The 24,410-nt window shown below is 48.3% G+C and overlaps 6 protein-coding genes across 6 annotated transcripts; 3 read left to right on the top strand and 3 right to left on the bottom strand.

Annotated features, from left to right (window-relative positions):
• Positions 1 to 52: 52 nt before the first annotated feature.
• Positions 53 to 2,004, top strand: KY384_005029 (uncharacterized protein; the record flags this gene model as incomplete). Its single annotated transcript, XM_044813531.1, has 3 exons — positions 53 to 201; positions 250 to 538; positions 595 to 2,004. 3 exons carry the CDS (start codon positions 53 to 55, stop codon positions 2,002 to 2,004), a joined length of 1,848 nt encoding a protein of 615 aa, XP_044669809.1.
• A 1,254-nt stretch (positions 2,005 to 3,258) lies between these two features.
• KY384_005028 (uncharacterized protein) lies at positions 3,259 to 3,786 on the bottom strand (the record flags this gene model as incomplete). The annotated part of the gene is made up of 2 exons (XM_044813530.1): positions 3,259 to 3,291; positions 3,322 to 3,786. The coding sequence occupies 2 exons, from the start codon at positions 3,784 to 3,786 to the stop codon at positions 3,259 to 3,261; spliced, it is 498 nt and encodes a 165-aa protein (XP_044669808.1).
• Positions 3,787 to 7,960: 4,174 nt separating this feature from the next.
• Positions 7,961 to 9,302, bottom strand: KY384_005027 (uncharacterized protein; the record flags this gene model as incomplete). Its single annotated transcript, XM_044813529.1, has 4 exons — positions 7,961 to 8,386; positions 8,439 to 8,946; positions 8,996 to 9,150; positions 9,204 to 9,302. The coding sequence occupies 4 exons, from the start codon at positions 9,300 to 9,302 to the stop codon at positions 7,961 to 7,963; spliced, it is 1,188 nt and encodes a 395-aa protein (XP_044669807.1).
• Positions 9,303 to 12,668: 3,366 nt separating this feature from the next.
• KY384_005026 (uncharacterized protein) lies at positions 12,669 to 15,137 on the top strand (the record flags this gene model as incomplete). The annotated part of the gene is made up of 3 exons (XM_044813528.1): positions 12,669 to 13,170; positions 13,253 to 13,328; positions 13,583 to 15,137. 3 exons carry the CDS (start codon positions 12,669 to 12,671, stop codon positions 15,135 to 15,137), a joined length of 2,133 nt encoding a protein of 710 aa, XP_044669806.1.
• Positions 15,138 to 17,548: 2,411 nt separating this feature from the next.
• Positions 17,549 to 18,376, top strand: KY384_005025 (uncharacterized protein; the record flags this gene model as incomplete). The annotated part of the gene is made up of 2 exons (XM_044813527.1): positions 17,549 to 17,610; positions 17,731 to 18,376. The coding sequence occupies 2 exons, from the start codon at positions 17,549 to 17,551 to the stop codon at positions 18,374 to 18,376; spliced, it is 708 nt and encodes a 235-aa protein (XP_044669805.1).
• Positions 18,377 to 18,695: 319 nt separating this feature from the next.
• Positions 18,696 to 19,568, bottom strand: KY384_005024 (uncharacterized protein; the record flags this gene model as incomplete). The annotated part of the gene is made up of 3 exons (XM_044813526.1): positions 18,696 to 19,157; positions 19,205 to 19,330; positions 19,386 to 19,568. 3 exons carry the CDS (start codon positions 19,566 to 19,568, stop codon positions 18,696 to 18,698), a joined length of 771 nt encoding a protein of 256 aa, XP_044669804.1.
• Between the last annotated feature and the right edge of the window lie 4,842 nt (positions 19,569 to 24,410).

Raw genomic sequence — 24,410 nt, 5'->3', positions numbered from 1 at the left:
GCGCAAGCACACATTCTTCTCCACATCAACACTGCGTTCTAGAGGTCTGAAGATGTCGCTGTCGACGGAGGGACGACATGGGATCATTGTAGGAGCAACTCCCCGGGCGGAATCGGGGCGGCGTGAATCTCCGCCAAGAACCCCCCCGGAGGACCCGCGGGCGTCCTGGCGAGAGTACTTTGCCAGTGACAAGGACCAGAGGTGTGACTCACTTCGATGGTCAGAAACACATTAATGATAACAATCTAGTACGGAAACTCGAGTACTCCAAGAAGAAGGGGATCATCTCTTGAAATTGCTGGCCAAGATTGCTCCGGGTGATACTCGAGAGACCTGGACTTACGCAGACCTTGACAACGCTGTCAAGGAAGCCCGAGTGCAATATGAATCGAAGAATCGCCTTGGTCATGGGAGGCCTCAAAAAGTATTTCATAGCCTGATGCGCAAATTTGACTCTCATTCTGGACTCTGCAAAATCATACCATCGGGCGACAAGTATCTTTCCTTAGTCACAGGGGCTTTGACAATCGTGGTCCAGGTGGGTTCTCCAGCATAATACCTGTCATAGAGTAAGCATTCCAACAATATTTAAAGTCATCCGTCAATCATTCAAAATCCATTGATGAGCTGAGTGATGCTCTCGATCAAATCAGTGAGCTCATTGGTTTCTGCGAGGTCGAGAGTAAACTCGTACAGAGCCAATCAATGCAGAACGCCATTTCAAAGCTATACATTGCCACCTTTCTATTCTTAGGAGATGCTATAACGTGGTACAACTCCTCGAGTCGCTCCAAGTTGTTGAAAAGCCTGCATAATGATTTTTCCGAAACATTCCGCAGTTCGATCGAAAGAATCAAGCATTTGGCTGGTTCTGTTCGTCATGTTGCTCAACTAGGGTCTGAAGCTGAAGTTCGCATCATCCGACTGGACCTCGAGGATCTTCAAGAAGAACTTCAAGACACTAGAATTGGCATGCAAGGTCAGCTACGGTTTCTGGCCGAGGTCGTACGCTGGCAACACGGGGAAAACCTTGAACAGCACAGACAAACTCAAGCTCTCCTGGTAGAAACAAGACCGATGCTTGCAGCAAATGCAAACGATATGCCACAAGTCGACTTTGATTTTGATAAGCACCTCAATCAGCGAGCAAGCTCTGAACATTTACGAATACAGGAAATGGCCCACCACGACCCTGCGCCAGCAGCCCCGAAGCCTTCCGAGGCTCAGATGATGCAAGCGAGCGCACCTGAGCTTTTAGAGATCCAATTGATAAAGGATCTTGCAAGCAAGCTGTGGCTCACCAGAAAGACGGCCAATTACCCCATACTGCAAGCTGACGAGGCCTCTTCCACAAATTTGCACGATAGCCAGATTTCTAGCAAGATAAATCGATGGTTTGTGTCGTCGACGAATGCAATGCTATACCTTGAAGGTTCCACAAGTCTATCTACCAAAGAAATTCCTAGAGTGGCCGCACAGATCTTGCACGAATGCCAAAAATCAAGTTACAACATGGCAGTACAATTTTCGAGCCAACGTGCTCCACTCTGGCAGGTCGCCGCCTATGACAAGGACACCTCGATGATCGATATGATGCTGAACCTCGCTAACCAAATCATTCAACTCTTGCCAGACGATAATAGACAGCTGACCAACCAGTGGAAAACCTTAGTAGAGCTCAAAGACTCGGAGGAAATTCGCATCCACGATGCTGCTGCCATACTCGCAGCTTCTCTTGAAACCACCCCACCAGATCTGCACATCATCATCGACGGGTTTCGTCTTCTCAGGGAAGCGCCCAAGGAGGTACTGTCGCAGTTTTTCGCAATCATCCGCAACGCTCTATCGAATTGTCCTACAGGCTTAAAGGTCATTATCATTTCTGGATCTAGGCTGCATAATGTCATTCCCTTCTTCAATCAAAGTGAGATTTCGGTCGTTCACCACCAAGGGCAAAGAAAGAAGCCATTGTCACCCATTACAAGCGCTAGTCGAGGCAGATAAAGGGATAACGTTGTTCGAGGATGCGGTATCTGCCCTTGAAAGCGACCGAAGCTTGGGCCGGCTCCACAACAAAGTAACTGAGTATTTTGCGCAGAAGAACAATCATTCATCATGTAGCTGATATGTCGTAATTTACTAAAAGTCCATCAGAAGCTGTTTGATCTTTCCCCTTTACACCACACACACCTCGAAACCGAGATTAGAAATTGCTGGCCTAGTCAGGACAGCTAGTGGGGCATTTCATGCGTCGATGTTCTCTACCACGCCCCTTAGCATCATTTGGCCGTCTCACGAATTGTCCATCTATGTCAACGATCAGATGTCGCTTGTCAGAGATCTCAGGCCGAGAAGACTCCATTCCATCATTCCAGAGAAAAGCGCTTGCGACAGGGTCCGTATGTCCGCGATATCCACCACAAGAAAACCACTAGACTGGGGAAAGGTTCTTGTATGACGGTGATCCTCAGACCATGGATGAGATAGAACCAGCGTCGCTCTTTGACCGCTAGTAACTGAATGCAGCCCCTAGTATTCGTCCAACTCATCGTTTAAGAGATAGTCACCCCAGTCGAATTCGCTCCCAGCCCCCTCACATACGCCGTCGTCAGCTCCATCATCTCAGACCACTCCGAGCCTTCCTTCACAACCCTCATCTCCAGAACACAATCGTCAAAAACAGGGAATAGTGCGCCAATCAGCCATTCCATCACCTCCTCGACCTCTCCCCACGTCCAAACTTCAGGGGGAATCGGTTCGGGACACCACGCTCGAAAGCTCGTCATGAGTCTCGTCTTGCCTGTGGTCTTGGGGTAGAAGGCTGGTCGAAGGTATGGGTGGTCTGTGGGTGGTTGGGAGGCCCAGGCATCGCACTGGGCTTCGACGACTGCTTGGTTTGAGAGTACTATGTGGGCTGGCGTGGACCTTGCGACGCCCTTTGCTGTGAATATGCGGTTTTGTAAGATGGCGCGGAGTTCGAAGGGTTGGTCGTTGGTTGTTGTTGTGTTGCCTACTGGTGATGCGCTTGTTAGATGCGCAAAGGTTGCAGCGATGAGGCTCAGCTTGAGAAGGAGAGTGCATGTGAACATTGCATGATTCATGAATTCTTTTCTTTTCCCTGCACAGTCTTGCGAACCTAGATAGGTAAGAGAGCGCAGCCTGCAGCGTTACTGATTTTCAACGTTGGTTTCAAAAAGAAACATTGAATCAGTTGTCTATTAAAACACGGGAACATGAACCGAAAACCCAACTAACTCCTCAAGAAACGACCACCTCCGTCAAATTCGCCCCCTGTGCACCCGCTATGGAAGATGTAATAACCATAAACTCAGAATACTTCGATTGCGGCTTCTTAATCCCCACCTCAACAACAAACTCATCGTCCTGAGGAAACAAGCGGTCTTTCAAGTAATCCAAAACAATGACAACTTCTCCATATGTCCATACCTCTGGAGGCATGGGTCCAACCCAAGGCACTCGGGCCCCAAAGGTCGTCGTAAGCTCCGTGCGTCCTACTGTTTCCGTATAGAAAGCTGGTCGAAATTCGGGGTGGTCGCCGGAAGGCTGTTGAGCAAAGGCGGAAACCTGTGCGTTCCACACGGCTTTGTTCGAGAGTCTGTATCGGGCTGGCGTGTCCCCTACTGTAGCGATGGCTTTGTATAGTATGCCGTCGGCGGTGAATACGTATTCGTTTGTTGCATCGCTGGTTGCAGTGGTATTAGCAGTGGGCAATGCGATTGTTAGATGCGCTAAGGTTGCGGCGATGATGTATGCTCTGAGATGCATTGTGTCGTTTGAATTCCTGAAGATGCATATATCTTCCTTGCAATTGATTAAACCTTTGCGAATGGGAATGACTAGAAGGGCATTGCCAGCGACTTTCTATAAGAGATCTTGAAGCCCAACTGAGACATTGGTTCAGTTGTGGCGGCTAGTTCACCAAAAATTTGATATCCAACAATTGACAACAGACATGAGGCAAATCAATAAGAAGACTAAAGTCTTGTCTGTGTGTTGCACCAAAGCTAACAGCTTTGGGTGTCTAATTTTGCTGGGTCTCTGATCTCGCCTGTCCTTGTGAATGTCTTGAACATCTAAGAGCTTTCCTTACGACAGGAGGCTCCTATCCCCATGATGGCGAGAAGGGATGCGTTGTGATTCAGCAAACCCAAAAAAGAGACGTCCCTGCAAAAGTAGAACTATTGTCTAAAGCTCCAATAAACACCACTTATATATATTTATTCAACCTTGACTAGGGTGTACTATGCCGGAGTCTGGCTGACCGCCAACATACTGCACATAAAAACATGTTTTGGGTTCGTCGGTGAGGTGTATGTAAGGTCTGCAGTTTAAGAGCAAAGCTTTGACCCAGTCAGCAAATTTCTAGCTTACAATGTCTTGAACCATTCTATTCAGCTCAAAATCCCCCGAGATAAAACTTTGGCGGAACCAATGATAATAGCTAGATCAACTTATGAAAACAGCGAATATTGGGATTTAATAGAGGATTTCAATCAATCATCAGAATCGTTCGGCTGCAGCCGAAGTACGGTGGGCACCAGACGAGTCATAGAATCGATACTTCCGCCACTGCGAGCTCTGTTTCGAGAGGCTGTCCGGGAAACATCACTCAAGGTTGTACACCCCAAATGGATGGCTAATGACTTTCCGTCCAATCCGACTGGATGACTTGCTCTAGTGGAGATTCACTTAAGTCGGATTTGGCTGGCCGTGCCTGCCTACGAGCTGCTATGAAGCGCCACAGGAAGAATAGACAGATTGCCAGCAGGGGTATTCCGAGACCAACACCAACGCCCAGGCCGACCTTTGACGCTGTGTCGAGACGGTCAGATTCGTCTGCGGGACTCGGAGTTGAAGTTGACGTTGCATTGATATTTGTCGTATCCGAAGGGAGAGACATCTGATTTGCGGTGGATGAACTCGATGGGAGAGACGTCTGACTTGAGATCGACGAACTCGATACCACGGATTGAATCTTGGACTCCAGTCCACTGATCGTTAGCTCGGCAGACTTGTACCGGATTTGGATCGGATAAGCAATTTGTGTTGGCCATGGGCCGATGGTCGGGGTAAAATGCTCTATCGACATAGCTGGTGTCTGCGATGTTATATCTGTGAGGATAGTTACCTCGACAGTCTGTCCTGTATTCACTGACTTGCAACCTCCTGTCTCTGACGTCTTGGGGCAGTCGTAACCGCTACAACAGTCACGTCAGCCGTTTCCGGTTCTCGGAGGCTGCTTAGTTGGGGGCTTGCGAACGTACTTTGGGCAGCAGAGGAATATGCTTTCGCTTGGTGCTGTAGATAAATCCTTATTTGCAGAACATGGGGAGTACTGTGAGGGACACACAGCAGGGCTATACCAGCTCTTGAGCCAAGCTGTTGCCTCCGTATAGACATTACTCGACGGGCAGCACGCGGACAGCATGCAACCTTGTGTTGCGTAAAAATAGGCGCCCGAGGGCTCCAAAGCGCTATCTAGATCGTTGGGTCTAAAGACAGCTGTCGTGCATTTAGCAGGAAATGACAGGGGGCTGGTAAGTGGTCCAAGGTTGCCAGAGCGATCTACTTCAGGAGGTGCCCCGCCTAGTCCCTGGCCAGACATTGTCGATTCAAAGACGTAAGGACGAGAAGTGTCTATCGATCGAGGAAAATAATCAATCTGAGAGAAATTGGAAGAATGTCCCGAAATAAAGCAAAGTAGCGGCCCCCACACATCTCCAATCCTCGCCTGTAGTTCAAGCACGCCACAGGCCCGTATTCGAGACATTGGTACGAATGACAGGCTGATTATGCGTTGATTTCTGGGATTGGCCAAGCTTGCGCAGAACTAAGACAACCACGCACAGCCGACAAGGCAAGTAGGACAAAACCAAATCTGCGCCGATCGATTCTGCATTTGCATATAAAATTTGCTTAGATTATCGATCTTCTTTGCGCAACTTTTATCTTTCACGATAATACTCGCTATTGCACTTGTGTAATAGGTTAGAATATGTTCCCAGCTTGAAACTATATAGAAATAATAGTTAAGCAGCAGGGAACGCATCGCGCAGCGGTGCAGCACTGCAAGCTATTTGCAAGCTAGTCTCCCAGGCCAAATCAGGCCCAGAAATGGTAGGGAGGGAGCCCCGCAAGCATACAGCGCAGCAAGCTATTTGTAAAGCAGTTTCTCTAGCCAAATCAGGCTCAAATCAGGCTTAAAATCAGTAGGGAGGGAGCCGTGCAGGCATGCAATACTGCAAGCTGTTTGCAAGCCTATTTCTTAAGCCAAATTAGGCCTGAAAACGGCTGGGAAAAAGCGCGTTTTAAAGGCTGTTTGCAAGCCCTCCTGCAAAACGCGCTTTTTCCCAGCTGTTTTCAGGCCTAATTTGGCCTAAGAAACAGCTTTGCCAACAGCTTGCACCGCCGCATGCTTGCACGGCTCCCTCCCCACTGTAATTAAGCCTGATTTGGCCAGGGAAACAGCCTCGCAAGTAGCTTGCATAGCTGGCTATCTGCATGCTCCTTTTCTCCGCTATTTTGATCTGTTTTAGGCTTATTTTAGCCTAGGAAGCTAGCTTGCAAACAGCTTGCAGTGCTGTATACTTTTACGGCTCCCTCCCCACTACTTTTAAGCCTAATTTAAGCCTGATATAGCCTGAGAAATAGGCTTACACTTGGCTTACATAGCATACTGTCTGCGAAGCCCTTTCTTTATTGTTTTTGAACTTGATTTGGCCTGAAAACCAGCTTCAAAAATTATTAATAATTTTTACGCCTGAGCGTTCGGCTTACCTACCAAATTCATATGGAAACGTAGAATCGGTCGGCGCAGATTTGGTTTTGTCCTACTTGCCTTGTCGGCTGCGGTACTAATATCTGAATCGGATCGTGGTTGCATTTCGTATCGCTGCGGAGCGGGCCAGGCCAGGCTCAGCTCAGCCTTGTCTGACAGCAACACAACCCTGTCCATTTGCAAGCTTCCATGCCCTTTCATGAAGCGAAATCGAAGCCTTAGTAATCTCAGACACGCGGCCTATATAAGAAAAAGCCTTCGACTGATGAGCAGGAGGCTCAAAAGGCTGGCGGCCCGTTAAATGCAGAGGGTTCTCTCAGTCTGTACGCCCCCTGGGTCCAGCCTTGTGGCGTCAGGTATTTGCGCCCATTTGAATCCTCGTATTGTTCCCTGCTTATTATAGAGCTCTCAGACCTTACAGTGTGGGTGCAACTCCCTAAAGTACATCGCACGGCTGTGCAAAGTTTTGGTGTTTGCCTATTCGTGCCGCTGCCACCCTTCCTCCCACATACGAGTCCTGGTTACCATTTGAAACGGTGGACACTGCAATGTCTAGCGAGATCGTGAGTATTTCTAGAGGCTCCGAGTTGGGCACCAGGTCCATGCCGACACAAACACATGTGCAGGTACACCGGAGATCACAATACTCAGGGGATCTGAATACACTGATGAGCTTTGGAGCAGCCTCTTCTTCAGGGAACAGGTGTGTAACAGGATGTTGTCCTGAAGATCGTGAGTCATTTCCATACAAAGAGTGTTCATTAAGAATGTCACAGTAGAGAGCGAAATCGTCAAAGATATTTTGGGATGTACAAGAGACTACGATTGGGGGCTAACTACTTTAAGCTTAGTCCATGCTCCCGTCCTTGAGCGTCGGGTACCTACAGTGCAATAATCGATCCAGAGTCTGCCTAGGTCTGTATCGCAGCTCCTTGAAAAACAATGGACCATGTGTATTATCAGTGGCGCACTGAGCTTGGTCAAAGTGAACTGACAATCCTTTGGCAACGAACGAGTCGGATTCCTCATTTTATACTGGGCTTAGTCATTGCCATGTGTACAGCATGTGCCCTCGCATGCTGTGATCTCGAATCATGATGCTAACGAGCTCCGTATTATCAATCCCATTATCTCGCTCTAACATCTTGCTGTCTAGGCGCACTAAGCTCGACGATCATTATCGTCTTGGCCAACCCCTTCATCAGTCATCTCCCATTCGGTATCGAAAGGGAATTTGTTCCGGATAGAAGTATTCTCAGCCTTAAGCCTGAACCGTGGCCACTGAGAGTCCCAGTTGGGTACAATCTTGAACTTTGCTCTCGAGCTATCGGGAGCGGTATTCGCTTGGCATTCGTAGTAGTTTGCGCCCACGCCACTCGTTTGCATGTAGTACGCGTTGAGGTAATTTTTCTTGTTGTCACTAGTGTTAAGTCGGTTTACTAGCTCGAAAGTACCGGGTCGTTCCCAAGCATGATCCAATTTCCACTCGCTTCTGGGCTCGGGATTCATTTCTTCTGCTGTTAGTTCGGTTCCAACTCTCCCTGCCCAGCCTGTTGTCTTCCTCGCAAGCGCTTTGCGACCACCGGCCTGAGGCATACGATGTTAGATGAGATGATACGTACTCCACATCAAGACTTACAACATAATATCGGGTCCACTTTGACATAGGCGAAGTCATCTCCGTAGCGTAATCAGGTTTGAACTTCCTGATGACTGTGGGAAAGAGCGAGTATGCGTAGTCCCTCTGATCGGCCAAGTTCTTGAGCAAGGAGTCTGAGTACTTTTGTACTTCGTCGGAGGCTAGAAAGATGTTGGTCAGTCGATGCAAAGGGATCGGCGATAGTGGCATCATAGGGAGACTCCTACTTTCAGCTGTCGCAATGCGCAGCGCGAGACCTGCGAGCTGGATGTTGCCGTAGCCCTCGAGATACTGATCAAGCATCGCAAACATCCACGACACCGTCTGCCCCATGTCGTCTGAGCTGACTTTGTCTTGGATTTGTTTATTGTAAAGGTATATCAGACCAGGGTCATCAGATCCCGACACCTTCTTGGTCATACAGTCATTTATTGTACTGAGAGTAAAATAGATGCCGGTCCCTGGGGTTTTCAAATCCTTTATCATGGTCGTAAGATCGTCAGGCGAACTGATATTGTCAGTGGGATCCGAAAGCCTCTTTGTGGGGCTTGCTATACCCCGTAGCAGCCTTTGCAAGGGCATCTGCAAGGAGCTGAGTCCAGGTCCTGATCTTTACAGTCTGTGAGTCCATAGTGCTTTGAGTAATAGCTTTCTGGATAGTTCGACCCATGTTTTCGAACAGTTTGACCTGATTGGCAATAATCGCGTTTACCTTTGCTGGTCAGCTGGTTCTGCTCCATCCTTGGGGCTGACAGAAGGACGCACAGCTTCAGTGGCCTCGCCATATTTACGACCAAGCAGCTTGTCCTTAAGATCATTGAGCGCGGCACCCCCAACTGCTTTCAGAACGTCCATATACACCATCTTGGCGGTATCGATATCTGTTTCGCTCAAGACTTAGAGGAGAGAAAGCGCAAGAGAATCAAGCAGCGTCTGCGAAGAAGTAATAAAACCTCAAAGGGGCTGGTACATCGCTTTCTTATGTGATGTAGAAGTTCTAGACTTCCAGCCACGTAGCTGATAGTCAGCTCGGCTCCACCGTTCGATGGACCATGGCATCTGTAGATTGGAGGAAAGTGATGCACTAGCTGCAGGAGTTGAAAGATCCTACCTTAGGCTATGCGTTTCGTGCCGTAGATCCACACAAGCTGAATCGCCATTAAAGGCTAGCATATTCCATGAGCGGAAGGTCAAAGTCTTCAGATGCAAGCAAGGCATCGTTGACTTGACCATAAGCCTTCCTTAGGAAAAACTCAATCAGTCTTGATGGCGATAAAGCGTGAGATCATTCGATAAGACTCACTTCTACAGCGCACACCCAGGAAGACAGAGTTTCAATTCTGCTGGTTCTGATGCGCCACGACTCGACGCTACAAAGTGGCGAAAGGTCTAGATCTTGACACTTGCAGTCCAGCCCGTGCAAACCTTAGCGGCTCATTAGATGAATGAAGCTTAGCCATCGCTGTCGAACAGAGTAACGTGGGGCGTAGAACGGGCTGGTGTTGAGGTATGTTCGTTAGCAAGAAAACAAGAATCGAGAGTCTGGGATTGAAGGCCGGGTACCTAGTGTGGCTCACTCGATCAATGGGAGTAAGGTACCGTCGCATAGTGCTCCTCAGAGAAATGACACAGATGTCCTGACATAGATAAATCTGATCTTATAACCAGATTAGACCTGCTGAGGTTCTACGTCTGTAATCATAAACCGCACGCATGTGATAGTCATCGAACAGAGAGTAGCCAATCAGACTTGCGAATTTGGATGCCGTCCATGGAAGAGATGGTGAACGTACGTGAGTACAAAGAAGCCACGTAGTACGCCATTCACTTCACAGTAAAGGCGTCTCCTGACATCCCCAACGTCTTGAGGGCCATCGTGCGATTGCCTCCACATCAGTCTCCCAATTCAGTAATATTGAGATAAGGTAGAGGCTTGAATTCAGATTCAAGGCGCCCACAATGGAGTTCATCAATCTCTTAGTATTTAATCTCTCTTTTTCAGTATGACAGATTTTCAGCAATCGACTATCCACGGTAGAGTTTGCAAGGCTATCAGTGGTATACTCGCACATTCGGAATAGGTCATCAGAGCTTACCCTATCAGACTATTTCTAGTGGCCAGCGGACATCATGAAAGTCCGTATTCGTAGCCTCGATCTTTTAATATCGTTCCACCAGTTCTTTCGGGCCTCTGAAGCACATTGTTTAGGATTGAGGCGAACATGGGCCAAGACATCTGCGTCCGAGGCGCGATTGCAAGGGCTTCCAATGGAGATTCTACTGGCCATAGCGTCACGTCTTCCTCGACAAGACCTGTTACGCTTTTCGTTATGTTGTCGAAAGTGTAACCAAGCCGGATTGAGAAGACTTTACAACAGCGTTCTTTTCACAAATTTAAGTGCAGACAAATTATCCGACCCATCTCCTGACCGTGTGTCCATAAATCGACTAGATTTATTTAAGCAGACCATGGCAGAGAATGGCGCACTGCGTGCTCAGGTGAAGTACCTTTACTTTCGCTGGCAGAAGGATCAACATGCAAACGTTCTTGATTGCATAAGAACTTTCGAATCCGACGCGAATGTGCCAAGTTTACACTTGAAGCCGCCCAATAATCATTTTATACCTCAGACAATCGCCCCGATCACATGTCTATCTCTAAGATTTTCAGATCTGGCACTGGGTTCTCTGATGGGACCTGTCACATATGAGCAGATCCTAAGCCAGTGCTATACGCTGCTTTGCTGTCCTTATCTCTACCATTTTAGCCTCGATCTTCTTTCTGCGGCGGATATGTTTGTCGACAGTGAATCTCCTCTGACTAGCGTAAAACGAAAAGCACGTAGGTCTTCGGTTGGCGTGCTAATTCTGATATACTCCTCCATACCATACCAATATGTGGAGGAGATGTTGGGTTGGCCAAAGGCGTTGAGAAACTTAAGCATCTTTGCTTTCCCACGGGACGACGACTTATCATTACACCGAGCCGTCTATCAGCAACGGGCGAGTCTCCAGTCCTTGAACGTATACTTTGTAGCGGACCAATTTAATGGTCAGCTGTTCTCTTGTGTAAAACATATGTCATCCTTACTGATAATGCGGTACAGATATAGAACGTCCCGCACCTATCACCCTTAAAGCATTCCCAAAATTGAAGTATCTGACAAGAGCAGCTGCCCCTTTTCTATCGCCTGTACGGATAGCACAGTCGAACTCGGATGTCTCTGTATCAAGAGCAGTCCTCAGGAGAACCATGATCGACTTATTGCCACCTAATGTAGTGGAAGTACGACTTTCCACTCGCGAAATACTACGCCGAAGCGACGATGAGCATCCATACAAAGCCATCGTCCAAACACTTGGACCTATTCTCAGCTCTTTTGTATGCCTCAAGGCAACGCATTTTCCGGCTCTTTCGTCCGTCTGCTTGGGTTTAAGCGTCATAAAGCCGATGAAAATTTCGGGAGTGCGTAAGTGGCTTGAAATCAAGGAATGGCATCGTGCTCTAGAAAGGCTAAGCGATGACTTCCTAAGAGCAACGGGCGCAAAACTCACGTTTGAGCCCGAGTCAGCGTGGTAAGATTTTTGTCCCAGGCCCCAGCATGAATCAGACTTGCAAAGTATTCTGCTGACTTGCAGTGAAGGTCCGAATGAGGGCTCAACCTCTAAAGCGAGTTTTAGTTCCGGGTCAGGTTGATATCATTATGTATGATAGAAGACGAGCGACGGCAATTCTTTGTGACCAGTTCAAGTCGTCATCAATTGATACGACGTCAATTCAGTATAACAATGTTGGCAGACAATCACACGTTCGGGTGCATGATTTCGACGTCTAAAGAGAAGTTTCGTTTGAAGCAACATCGGTTTGGATAGCAGCTGCATGATGCTGACGCCTCCCCCCGGGGCACGAATGCAAATATGCAGCAACGAATTCGGCTGGAGCCCCCCTCTTCGCCAGCCTGAGTGGTGAATATGTTGACTCGGGAAGGTTGAAAAAGGTGTTGGAGGAGGATGAGTACGGTGGAGCAGGAAGACGCACTATTCAAAAAGGGGATGCAGCCTTCTGATACTACGTCGCTCTGGTCTGCCATAGCCAGAAGGAAAATATATCGAGACGCCTTCTTTGCTGCTTGCAGCAAAGTTTGCACTATTCGCATGCTTGACCAATGGGTAGAGAGTCTTTCAGAGACAACTCAAAGCCACACTAGTCCTGCCCATTGTCATCTAATCATGTTACAGTACATACTTCAGGGAGCAGACCAACCTCCATCTTTCCCAGAGACTGCCATCGAAAGTCCCCAAAGCTCAGGTTTTAATTCCTTGCCCTCTCAGAATCATTTGCTATGTGGGCCATGCTCAGGTATCACTCCTGCTTTCTTCAGAACACCTAATGCCCAGATCAAATTGTACGATAGCAAGTCGGAATTAAGGGCTTCAGCCGCCAATGGATGCCCTCTTTGCGCCATCCTCCTTGGGCGTTTGGAATCATACTTTGGATGGTATGTCGAAGAAGAAAAGACTATCGAGTATGTGGATGATGCCGCTGGGGCAGTAAGTGTGATGTGGCGCCCTGAGCGTGGAATCAAGGTTGAGGAATCGGACTCTGCAGCCAACTCAGAGCAATTGACAAAGCCTCTTGCGGCTGATGAGTTGGGACTGTATGTGTTCAGTGGATCGGATCATTTCACAATGCCGTGGAAAGCACTCGTTGTGAGCGGTCTTCCGTATTGCGGTCAGTCAATTCTTAATTTACCTTTGACAACCTCGAGGATTGGTCGTTCTTGGGCCTCGTCTTTTCATTTTCCCAATATAAGATTATATACCTACTGAGATTAATGGCCAACAGGAGCCCAAAACGTTGTTGGCGGATCAGCTGGAGCGGAGGATACGGTGAAATTAGCAGCGAATTGGCTCAACTATTGCGTTGAAAACCATCCCAGATGCCCTGGTCCGCCTGGCGAAGCACTATCAGTGAAACTTGAACGGATAGGCCTAGACCTGGAATCAGACAAGTCTCCCTTTAATGCCGATTTTTTTCGCCTAGCAAAATCTAGTGAGCGTGCATTCGTACCTTCAAGACTTATCGACGTGAGTCCGCGTGAAGCGGACCAGTGCTTAAAGTTGTGCCTTTCCAGCGAAGTAAGTGATTCAGATACACGGTATATGACTCTAAGTCACTGTTGTGGCCAGAGTCCTGAAACAGTATTCAAAACGACATCACATAATATTCAAGAACGGCTACGAGAATTCGAATTCACCCAATTACCGCCCACATTCCGAGATGCAATAGTACTAACCACGAAGCTTGGTGTGCGTTACCTATGGATCGATTCGTTGTGTATCATTCAAGATTCTAAGGAAGACTGGAATCACGAAGCTTCGATGATGGGGGAGATTTACAGCAACTCATATTGTACATTAGCTGCGACATCATCTGTAGACAGTAACGGCGGGCTTCTTTGCTCTAGAGACCCAAAAACATCCTCATCATGTATTCTGGTGTATCCATCTGAGACAGGCACATCTGAGGGGATCATCATTCACCCGGCTTTACCTATCAGTACATTTGAAGAATCTGCCTTGAAGCAAGAGCCTTTGTTGAAAAGAGCCTGGACTCTGCAAGAACGCGATCTCTCACCTCGCACTCTACATTTTTTGAGCAATCAAATCTTGTGGGAGTGTCGAAATCAGAAGGCAATGGAATCTGATCCTCAAAAGGCCTTCTCAAAGTCGCTATTGGCTCCATTGAATGGCGCTTCTCACTTTGTTGACGCGGTGAATGGCGGGGCTTCTAATCACATGATCCACTGGTACGCGATGGTGAAGGATTATTCTGACCGGCGTCTGACCTTCAAGGAGGATAAACTGCCAGCAATAGCCGGTATGGCAAAGAAGATGCAAGAGCTCACTGGCGACGGCTATGTTGCTGGTCTCTGGAAAAGGGACATCCTCCGCGGCCTTTGTTGGCAGACTCAATCAAAGACTTATTATAATTCTCGGGAAGACGGCCACTATATCGCACCATCGTGGTCATGGGCTTCAGTTGACTGTGGGATCCAGTGGCCATATGAAGTTCTCGAGTATCAGCAAGTAAGTGAGCAAGAGAAGACAATGGTCCTAGACGTCGAGGTCGAGACAGCCACTCCAGATCCGACTGGCCGGATATCAAGTGGCAGGATCCAACTTGGAGGCTCTGCACGCGTAGTCCAAAAACACGACGATCCGAATGGATACATTGGTCATCCAGCCTACTACCGCGAGAGTATGCGAACCTACAGCATCATCGAGGATCCTGAATTCATGTGGAAGCCAATCGGCACGATGCTTATGGACCATAATTCCGCGATTGAAGATTACGAGCCTGTCATCTTATTGAAGATTCTACAAGAGAAGGCACGTGGCAACCAACAACAAGGAGACATCATTGCTCTAGTATTGATCATCAACCGAAAACCCGAGAAAAAGAATGAGGGTCAGCATGGGCAAAGTCCTACTGCCAAGGCAGAAGCAAAGGAGTCCCACGGCTTTCGAAAGCACGTGACAAATTCGTTGAAGACATTTGCAAGTACGGTCACCAAACGCAAGCCGCCTACAAATAAAACGGAAGACCTCATGGTCAAAAGAGTTGGGATAGCGCGAGTCACTGGCGAGAGCGGCAAATGGCTTTCAGGTCCCTTCATCAAAATGATCATTGAATGAGTCAAGCCATCCAAGCTCACGGACACGTGAATCAATGCCAGCACAACAAGATTTTGCCTTGCTATGGAGACACAATTTTTTTCATTGCTAGTCATTGCTAGATCAGGACACACTTCGAATTGCTAATTACCGCCACTCGATCTCGGCCTCGGCCAAAATTTGAGACCATTTCTGTGAGCAAGTATGATCGGAAACACCATCACTATGGCCCAAGGCACAGAAGAATCCATTTTGTCTAGGAATCGCAGGGACCGCTCAATTTGGTGGCTGTAAGATTGCTAAATTAGCAGTAATGCCTGGCGGCTGAGTCACAGCTATCAGCTTCCTTCACAGCAGCAGCAAATCGCAAAGAAGACTCACGAACAACTCCAACGTCGCACTACTCCTCCAATCCCCTTTCTGTTTCACCCAAGAATCTAGATGCCTCCCATAGAAATACGCCGCCTGCCCCGTCAAATTGCCCTGACCGAGATAGTTCGCGACCAAATAAATCGCCGAATTGACACCACCCTTCTTCTAGTCTCTCAGCTGGTCGACGACCATTGTGCTGAGCGTTTGCTGCGTGACGAAGCCTGCGAGTGCTTTGACGAGGTAGGCTTTGACAGCGGGCAGACTATCCAGTCTAACAGTGTCAGGGACGTTGTAATTGATTACGACGTCAGGCGTGAAGACTTGGTCCCGGAGCGTGAAGTCTTTGAAAAGGGAGAGTTTGTTGCTGAATTGAAGCTCGTCTATTGCCGAGGGGACGGGAGTGTAAGCGGAGGTGAGGGAGAGGGAGAGGGCGAGGGTCAATAGCAAGTGGAGGAAAAGCATCTTGTTCAGTGAGAAGCTGACAGCGTCGACGAGGTTCTCAAGTTGAAATGCGCATGGAATGTGAGTCATAGATAAGGGAGGTTCTCATCTCGCCTCCGGCCCCGCTATGTCGTTACAAGAGAGCCACAAATTCGTGTATGTAATCTAGATCTCGCTCCTTCTCCAGACTTGTGTGTGATAGCATGCAGATGGCTTGCATGAGTAGCGTCGTATATTTTCGCATCGTCAAGCTTGGCACACTTGGTGGATTCACTGCCAACCCTACCGAGCATGACTTTACCCTAAGTGTCCCTAGCTTCATGCGTCAAGGTGGCTATCTTGTCAACTAAGAGCACATGCTTTGAAGAAGTGTTTCTTGTGTTCCAGGCCGCAGGTCCAGAGCCCGGTGGAAAGACCTTAGTACTGATGATATTCTTGCTAATGTGCAGATTCCGTGTTAAGAACTGGGCTTGAAAACATTGACTGGCATCATGACTTCTGGAAAGCTGAGGCAGAAGAGTAGGAGAGGAGCAACCGAACTAATCGACTGAGGCGTACCGTAAACCGTACCCACGTTTAAGAAGGGCAGTCTTCCGACATCTTGAATGTTCGAATCAAGAATAGAATATAGATCCTGCCGTCAGAATCTCTGGTTGCGCGTGATATGGCGGGCTTCCCGTAGAGCCAGGCTTTTCATAATACGCTGACGTCTATGACTCCGCACAAACGCCCTGTGATTGAAGGAAGAACTTCTGAAGGTCAAATGCATACAAGAGTCTATGCTCAGAAGCCAAAAGGCGGTTTCACAGTCGAAAGATACTCGAGAGCAGCGACACAGCACATTCAACACGAAGACTTTAAACACGCCATACTAGCTCAGGCAAGAAAACTCAGTCAACCAACCTTGTCCACAGCTCTAGCGAAGATCTAAATAAGGCAATTGCTCCAGTCAAGGTGGCATATGTATCATTTTACCGTTCAGAGATTAATATGACTGATCGTAGCTCCTATATCGAGCAGGTAATGACCCTGAATTGCACACTCTCGTCACGTACATCATCAATTGCTGTGATCTTCTCGCATGTGTAACAACAATAGCATATTCATTAGACCACACTGTCTTAGCTTCATAGCAAAATCAAACAATACGAAGGCTATTGCCATGCGATTCAAGATACAAGGATGGGAGAATTCAAAGTCTCCAGATTTGATCATGCATACAAGGTTGGAGCTAAGCTACATCAAGCTAGCTCAATATCAGTATTTAATCCAATCCCCAAAGCACCACCTTCTTCAAGCCATCTCACTCCACTGGCAACCACAACAACAGCCATCAACAAACAATGCCACCCCGCCTCCCCCTCCCTCTCCTCCGCCTCACATCACCCTCCGCATCAGCTCCCTCTTCAATCCCCCCCTTCCTCCTTCCCTTTCTCCACAGACCCCATCTCCGTCCCCAACCCTCCAAAAGATCCTCCTCCATCCTCTCCTCCCTCCGCGACAACCCGGGTTCGTTCCGCGCCAGAAAACGCGTGGGCCGCGGCCCCTCCTCAGGAAAAGGCAAGACCAGCGGCCGGGGCCACAAGGGGCAAAAGCAGCATGGGAAAGTTCCCGTGGGGATGACGGGCGGGCAGACGCCGTTGCATGTTTTGCAGCCGCCGAAGGGGGTGGCTAATAAGAAGTGAGTCTCTTTAGTTATAACACATAGGGGTGTGGGTGTGGGTATGGAAGTTAGGGTGAGGGAAAAGAGTTGGGTGTTGGGTTCAGGCATGGGAGATGGCTAACGATATTACTACAACAGCTTCGCAGAAGATCTCACAACGCTGAACCTTTCGAAACTAGTTTCATGGATCGCGCAGCGACGTATCAATCCCGCATACCCCATCACCATCAAAGAGCTGAGGCAATCCCGGTGCGTGAGCAATGTGAAAGACGGGGTCAAACTCCTCGCTCGCGGGCTAGACCAATTGTCCACGCCGATCAATATCGTGGTGTCGAAAGCGAGTGCCTCGGCGATTAAAGCGATTGAAAGCGCGGGTGGGAGTGTTTTTACGAGGTATTATACCCCGTTTGCGATCAGGAAGATTTTGGAGGGGAAGATGGATCCGGTCAATAGCTTGATGAGTGCATTTCCGAGGAATGTTGCCGTGGCTGCGGGGAGGGTAGGGGGGGATGAGTTGGTGGACGAAGGACAGGAGGGGGATAAGGTGGGAGAGGAAGGGGTAGGGAGTGGGTTGAGGCAGTACTTGTATAGATTACCGGATCCGGCGAAGAGGAGGGATCTTGAGTATTACCGTGATCCGGCGCATAGGGGCTATTTGGCTCATATGGTCCCGGAGGGTCATGGTCCGAGTCTGTACTTTAGGACGCCTGGTGTAGGAGCGAACGTTAGGAAGAGGGTGGTACAAAACAAGCAGAAGAAGGTAGTGGGGAACACGATGTGGTAATTGCAAAGTAGTGCTGTAAATATGGTATAAATACGGAGTTGATCGATACACAAAATTGACACAACGATCCTGTGGAAGCTTGCTACACTAGCCCAAAAGACTATACACATATCGGTTTAAATCGTTGACGAAAGATTGAGCGCAATGATCGCAAGTATTAACATCCTCATTCAAGATGTCCGTGCTACTGTAGCTTCTCGACTACCCAATCGCGGATATGATTCTCTTCCTGTGACCGAGCCCTCAATCGCGTCTGTAGTACTCGCTTCCACCACCGCGCTGCTCATACTCTCGCTGTTAAGATCGATTAGCCACAGCTCTAGAACCCCCACTGGTTGTGAGTAGGGTTTTTCACCTTTTCCCTCAAAGCTTGCAAGCGCTTCTTCTTTGTCTGACTGTTGATCCATGTACCAATAATGAAAGCAATGAAGTTGAAGAAAGGCACCCAGGTGTGCTCGGGAAGGAACTTCTGCGCGAAGGCCAGAGCAATGGGTGATGTGATCCATGTGACCTTCATCACGGGCATGAAGCCAGCTCTCAGGGTCGCTCGAATTTGATGGAATGTGCGCGCCCCTGCGATCAAGGCCATGCATATGAGGTAGACAGAATTCTGGATAGGTGCGATCTGTGGTTTGGTTAGCATAACCAAGCGTAATGTGGATGGGGATAAGAGCCTACAATCAGATTGCTGACGACGATTTGCATAATCTTCGCCTTCAGGCTCGTCCGGCCTGAGAACATCTTTTGCAGTATCTTGATCAGGAAATGTCCCAATGGCGCGCTGACGAAAGCACCATAAACAGCCATCTTCGGAACCCTTGAGTTCACATAATGGCCATGCTTGCTTCGGTCTCTGGCGATGTATGAGGCAAGAGCCTCCTGTAAAGCAGCCAGAGAGCCAGATGTGAGCATCTTTGTGCGGAGAGGGTTCTTCTGGAGCTGGTCTAGATATGTCTGTAATGACTGAGATCAGTGCTTGGACAACTCTCTTGAGCAATTATATCCTTACGGCTAGATAGCCTTGAGTACTCTCTCCGCCTGTCAATCTTTCGCCAATCTCGTGCGCGACCTCATGTTTGTGACCACCCGGGATGGGAGCACCCTTCACAGTCTCCTTCTCAAACTTGACGGAAGACCCGCCGGGCATGGGACCATCCCTCACAGTCTCTTTCTCGAACTTGACGGAAGCCATGCGTGCCTATGTCTTGATAGTGAAGTGTATGTCGCGTTGTCTGGTGCAGGCTTAAGGTCGGAATGTCTTCTTGATCCTCCCAGTCGGTGTCTGGTGGTTTCGACAATGTTGAGTGTCCAAGTTGCTATTGCGCGGGCCGATTGACCGAGGTCCAAATGCCGCTTGGGGTGCGACAATAGAGGCGCAAAGCTCAGGTCAGACGCGTCTGTATGAAGGGCTCGCGAGAAGTATGCCGGTCATCGATAACTGCTGATGTTCAATTTGCTTTGCCTCACATTTGTTCAGTTAGGTCGATAAAGCTCCAATCGTGACAACGAGGGCGAAGACGAGGTGGAGTTGCTGTAATGAGGGCGGGTTTTTGCGCTAGACTCTTTGAGGCTTAGCTTCATTCGTTGCCATGGCATTCTTAGGTAAGCAGATTCGGGTCTACCCAGATATGGATAGCCCCGAGGGTTGTGGAAAAAACTCCTGTCCGATTCCCGCAGCGGCTTGGCGCAAAATATCGGACAGGAGTTTTTTCCACAACCCTCGCCCGTATGTTCCAGGTGGTAATGGGAACCCTACATCACTATGAATTCAGCCTGACAGAGTGGCTAGGTCAGTAATGTTATAGAATAGCATTGGCTTGAATGGGCTACATTGATGAAGCAACAAGACGTTGAATGAATCACAACTGTGCTTAATGTGCTCTGTTGTTGTGTGGTCGAGTGTTTGGTATTTACTCCCATTTTTATGACCCATTTTTGACTCTCTAAAGTTGATTGCTTCTTCGTCACAAATGCGGTACAAGCTGACTCCACTGCATTGTGTCGAAGGTAGCTCGCGGCAAAATTCTAAGACTGATTAAACTCTCCACCACCAAATACAGCCGCGAAAGCACATATGCGAGTCCACACAACGTCGCGAGTCCGCCTAAGCCGACCAAGCTAAACTTATCAGCGCGCAAGGCAGCGACGTTTTTCCAGTAGCCCTTGATGGCTGGGCTGCTGTGAGCAGATAAGTTGATAAGAATCCAAGTGAGGCCCGAAGTTGAAATACAGAGGCCACTGCAACGCCAAAGAAGGCGTTCCACCGGCGTAGGGAAGAAGTGGTTCCATGCGGCTAAGTGTACGCCACCGTAAGCCATGCTGGCAGACCAAACAACCATGCCCATGATAAAGCCCGACATGTTGCGCAGCAGATTCTCGCGGGCCCAGTTGCCAATGGAAGAGTCAACCAATTCTTCCGTCGTAGGCTTGAGATAAGTGGCAGTATGGCGAGTGAGGGATGCGCTGCTTCTGTCTGTTACTGAGGGGGATGTGGCGAGGACCCCGGAGACGAAGTGATGGTTTCAATTTCGCAGACTGTAACGCGGGAACGTATGGCTGGGTAAAGAGTCATAGCTTTGGCAGCTAAGGCCCATCGTTGTGCTTGGAGATCTTGCGAAGATTGAAGGCGGGATTCAATTGCTTGGGAAACATTGGACTCGGCATCAGGGTCTTTATCCGTTAAAAAAGAGGATGGACAGGGCGTGAATGTTCCGTATAGAGAGTTTGCTTGGAGAGACCGGCTGCTTGATTCGTCTGATACGTTATCAGCGCTCATTGTTGTGGCTCCTGGCATTGAGCTGTGGTCATTGATGGTAGGACGCGCCAAAGAAGGCGGATTAAAGGTCAGAATTGATATTTCAGGATCTTTCCAATACTTCTTCAAGATACCAGGTCGTGCACGTCGCCATCCACTGATTTGACTGCTCATGTACATGTATGCACCGATCGGGGCTGCCCACTCCCCTTTGATTTTTGTTGGCTCGTTGATCAGTTTTGGTTTGTTCCACCACAGCCAGTAAACGATGATTGCGCAGATAATATGGGCTAATGTATTAACTTCGAGCAGCGTGACCGGCAGCTTCGTAGATAACCTTCCCATAATTTGAGCGAACATCCACAATGCTTGAAGTAGGGAGAGCAGCTTTGACACATTGTCTGATTTATTCTTGTCCAATATTTCCCTTTCTGATATATTCGGTAGATAACCACACTTCATGAGGAGGACTACCCCTCGAGGGGTCAATGTCAGGCGCGTATGCTTTCGTGTGAAATGGTCTCTCTCCAAAATGTTGTCATTTTCAAGATCAAAAACAAAACCACCCATATTGGCGTAAAAAGAGTGAATAGATATCGTCGTATTTTCGACCTTCTTCTACGGAGTATCCGTCTGCTTTGCCCTTTCCGCAACTTATCACATCATCACCAATCACAGTCCTAAAGTGCAGAAGCTCGGCAACCAATTGGACTATCTCGGCATAGTCATCCTGATGTGGGGATCTACCATCCCAAGCGTGTATTATGGCTTTTATTGCCACCCGAAATTACAAAAGGCGTACTGGTCAAACGTGTCCGTTCTTGCTGTGTTATGCATCATCGCCACACTCCACCCGAAATTCAGGCATCCAACCATCCGCCCATATCGCGCTTTGATGTACGCTGCGCTTGGCCTCTCTGCCGTGGTTTTTATTGTCCACGGGATCTTGCTTTCTGGCTGGGACACCCTGAGACGACGAATGAGCGTCGATTGGATGGCTTTGATGGCTGGCTTCAATTTGGTAGGGGCAATCATATACGGGGCAAGGGTATGTTCTGAGTCTTGCTATCACTCACAAGGCCCCCGTCAACGTTATTTTGTTAATCTCGTGCGCAGATTCCAGAGAAATTGAAACCCGGAAAATTTGACATCTACGGCAGTAGTCATCAGGCATTGCATTTCGCAGTTGTATTTGCAGGGTTGGCTCATTTCTTTGGCTTGCTCAGAGCATTCGACTATCTGCATACCCACGGCTTAAGCTGCAACATTTGAATGTCGAATAGATTCTTCTAGTCCGATGTGTACCAATCTGATATTCAGAACGACTAGGGATCTTCTCCCAGTGGATTGAAATTGGTGCGACAACCATTCATAACGCTCATTTATCGTCGTACATGAGGGCCTCCTATAAATATAGTATGAGTGCTGCAGTATGCTCCGGTCTTAATCAAACTAAGCAAGACAGCACTAACTTGCAGTGTCTCCTTTACTACTTGCAGATAAGCGAGGGTACAGTTTTGATGTCTTACGGCGCCGAGAAGATGATCCCAAGTTTGGTATATCTGAGCTCATTCACATTGACACGCTATCTTTCATTACTTCACCTACTTGTACACGACCAAGAGGATCTCTCCTTACGGTTCTATGTCCTAGAAGACAGTATGATTCATTTCAACGCTTTGCAGAATAGTGAATAACGCGTATACAAGGCCAGTGTATTAGTCGCCCATCAAATCGGATTTCGCAAAGCGAGTTTTCATATGTCAATTGAATTTTCCATCAGGAGCTCAGGTTGTACTTTCACATTGCTCATCGCTCTGCAGCTATCGCCAGTTCACTACGAGGTTAGATCTCGTATCGCTGTCAAGTTCGACATTGGAAAATCCATGTCCAGACTGTCGATATTGCCTGGTGATATTGCAATGGACCTAATCATGTATTGATTCAAAGTCGACTCGAATTCGGACCCAGTCAGGTACATATACAGCATCGACATGCCCACATTGAGAGGATCTGTGCCCTGGTGTCAGCACTCACAGGTCGTCTTTTCAACAAGGGTAGACCTCACCCTGGACTATGACAAGTCCGCCTTGGTGCAAATATAAGCCACAATTCCTCCAAACTTTCAGTGCCCCTTCGAGAATGAAGTCCCAGGTTGTCACAGACGCGGCCAATGGTTTCCCTCTTTGTCCGCAAATGATAATAAGGCAATTCGACAACTTCCTATTTAAAACTTAGCCTTGGACTCCTCCTCTCCTGATCCAGTATACCATAACGCCATATCTTGGGCAGTTGTACCATTGCTGAGTCGTACTCATTCTTCGCATACTTGAACGGCGGATCCAAGAATTGTGGTTCTAGGAAGATCCGCTCGTCTCCATCAGGCTCTGGCATTTGGTCGATAGCACGCCCACAATCACTGTTTCTTAAAATACCAAACAATTGTTTATGGCATTTGTAGGCTAGGATAAAGTCATCGGTCTCGTTCGAACGAGCGGACTGCGCACCAATCATGGCGCTCCAGAGGCACAAACAGAACAGAAGCGCGAAAGCAGACATCAAGTATTGACGCTCTCATTTCACTCTTTTTCTCCTATTTCATGGTGGGTTTGCTGATGAATGTTGGTTCTTCGTGTTCTCCACGTTTACTAAAATCCCGCGTGCGCATCTCGATGCAAGACATCAACAACCAGCGCTAGGAGGATTTACTACAATGAGATCAATCCCGATAACGAAACATGCGAATCCCGCGTCTGTCTGTCCGCGCTTCTAGACCATATGCGAACATAAGTCAGACAGTTAATGCGTCTTGTGAGATCTGACACAAGGTGTGTGACGTATTGCCTCAAAGCCTTGTCCTCTTGCAATGGCTGGCAGCTCAGACTTAGCCTGCATTTGGAGCACCGACACCAGTCATGCCAACATGTTCCATGCTTCTCATCTTCATCTTCAGTCTTATATGCCATTGGGTGGTCGCTGAACTCAAGGCTACGTGCAATAGGGCCTCCTTCGGGACGCCTAAAGGGAGAGAATGTCACGCCCTTTTTGGACAAATCACAACGAGTCAGGACTTGAATACACGCTGGTTTGATAATGAGCAATTACGGGTTGAGGATAATGGAGATTGGCCGGGCTTGGATCACACAATCGCAGCCCCGACGGTTCAGCTACCGAAATTCTATGCATTAGGTATCTGCTCTTCCATGATTGTGAATGATTTCCTGTCAGATGCCTGCTTTGCTCAAAACGTTGTGGGTCGTGAGGGATGTGCCTGAAGCG

Source organism: Bacidia gigantensis, assembly GCF_019456465.1.
Source record: "Bacidia gigantensis strain McMullin 20006 chromosome Unknown contig_244, whole genome shotgun sequence".
NCBI lineage: Eukaryota > Fungi > Ascomycota > Lecanoromycetes > Lecanorales > Ramalinaceae > Bacidia > Bacidia gigantensis.
This window is presented reverse-complemented; position numbering and strand designations above follow the sequence as displayed.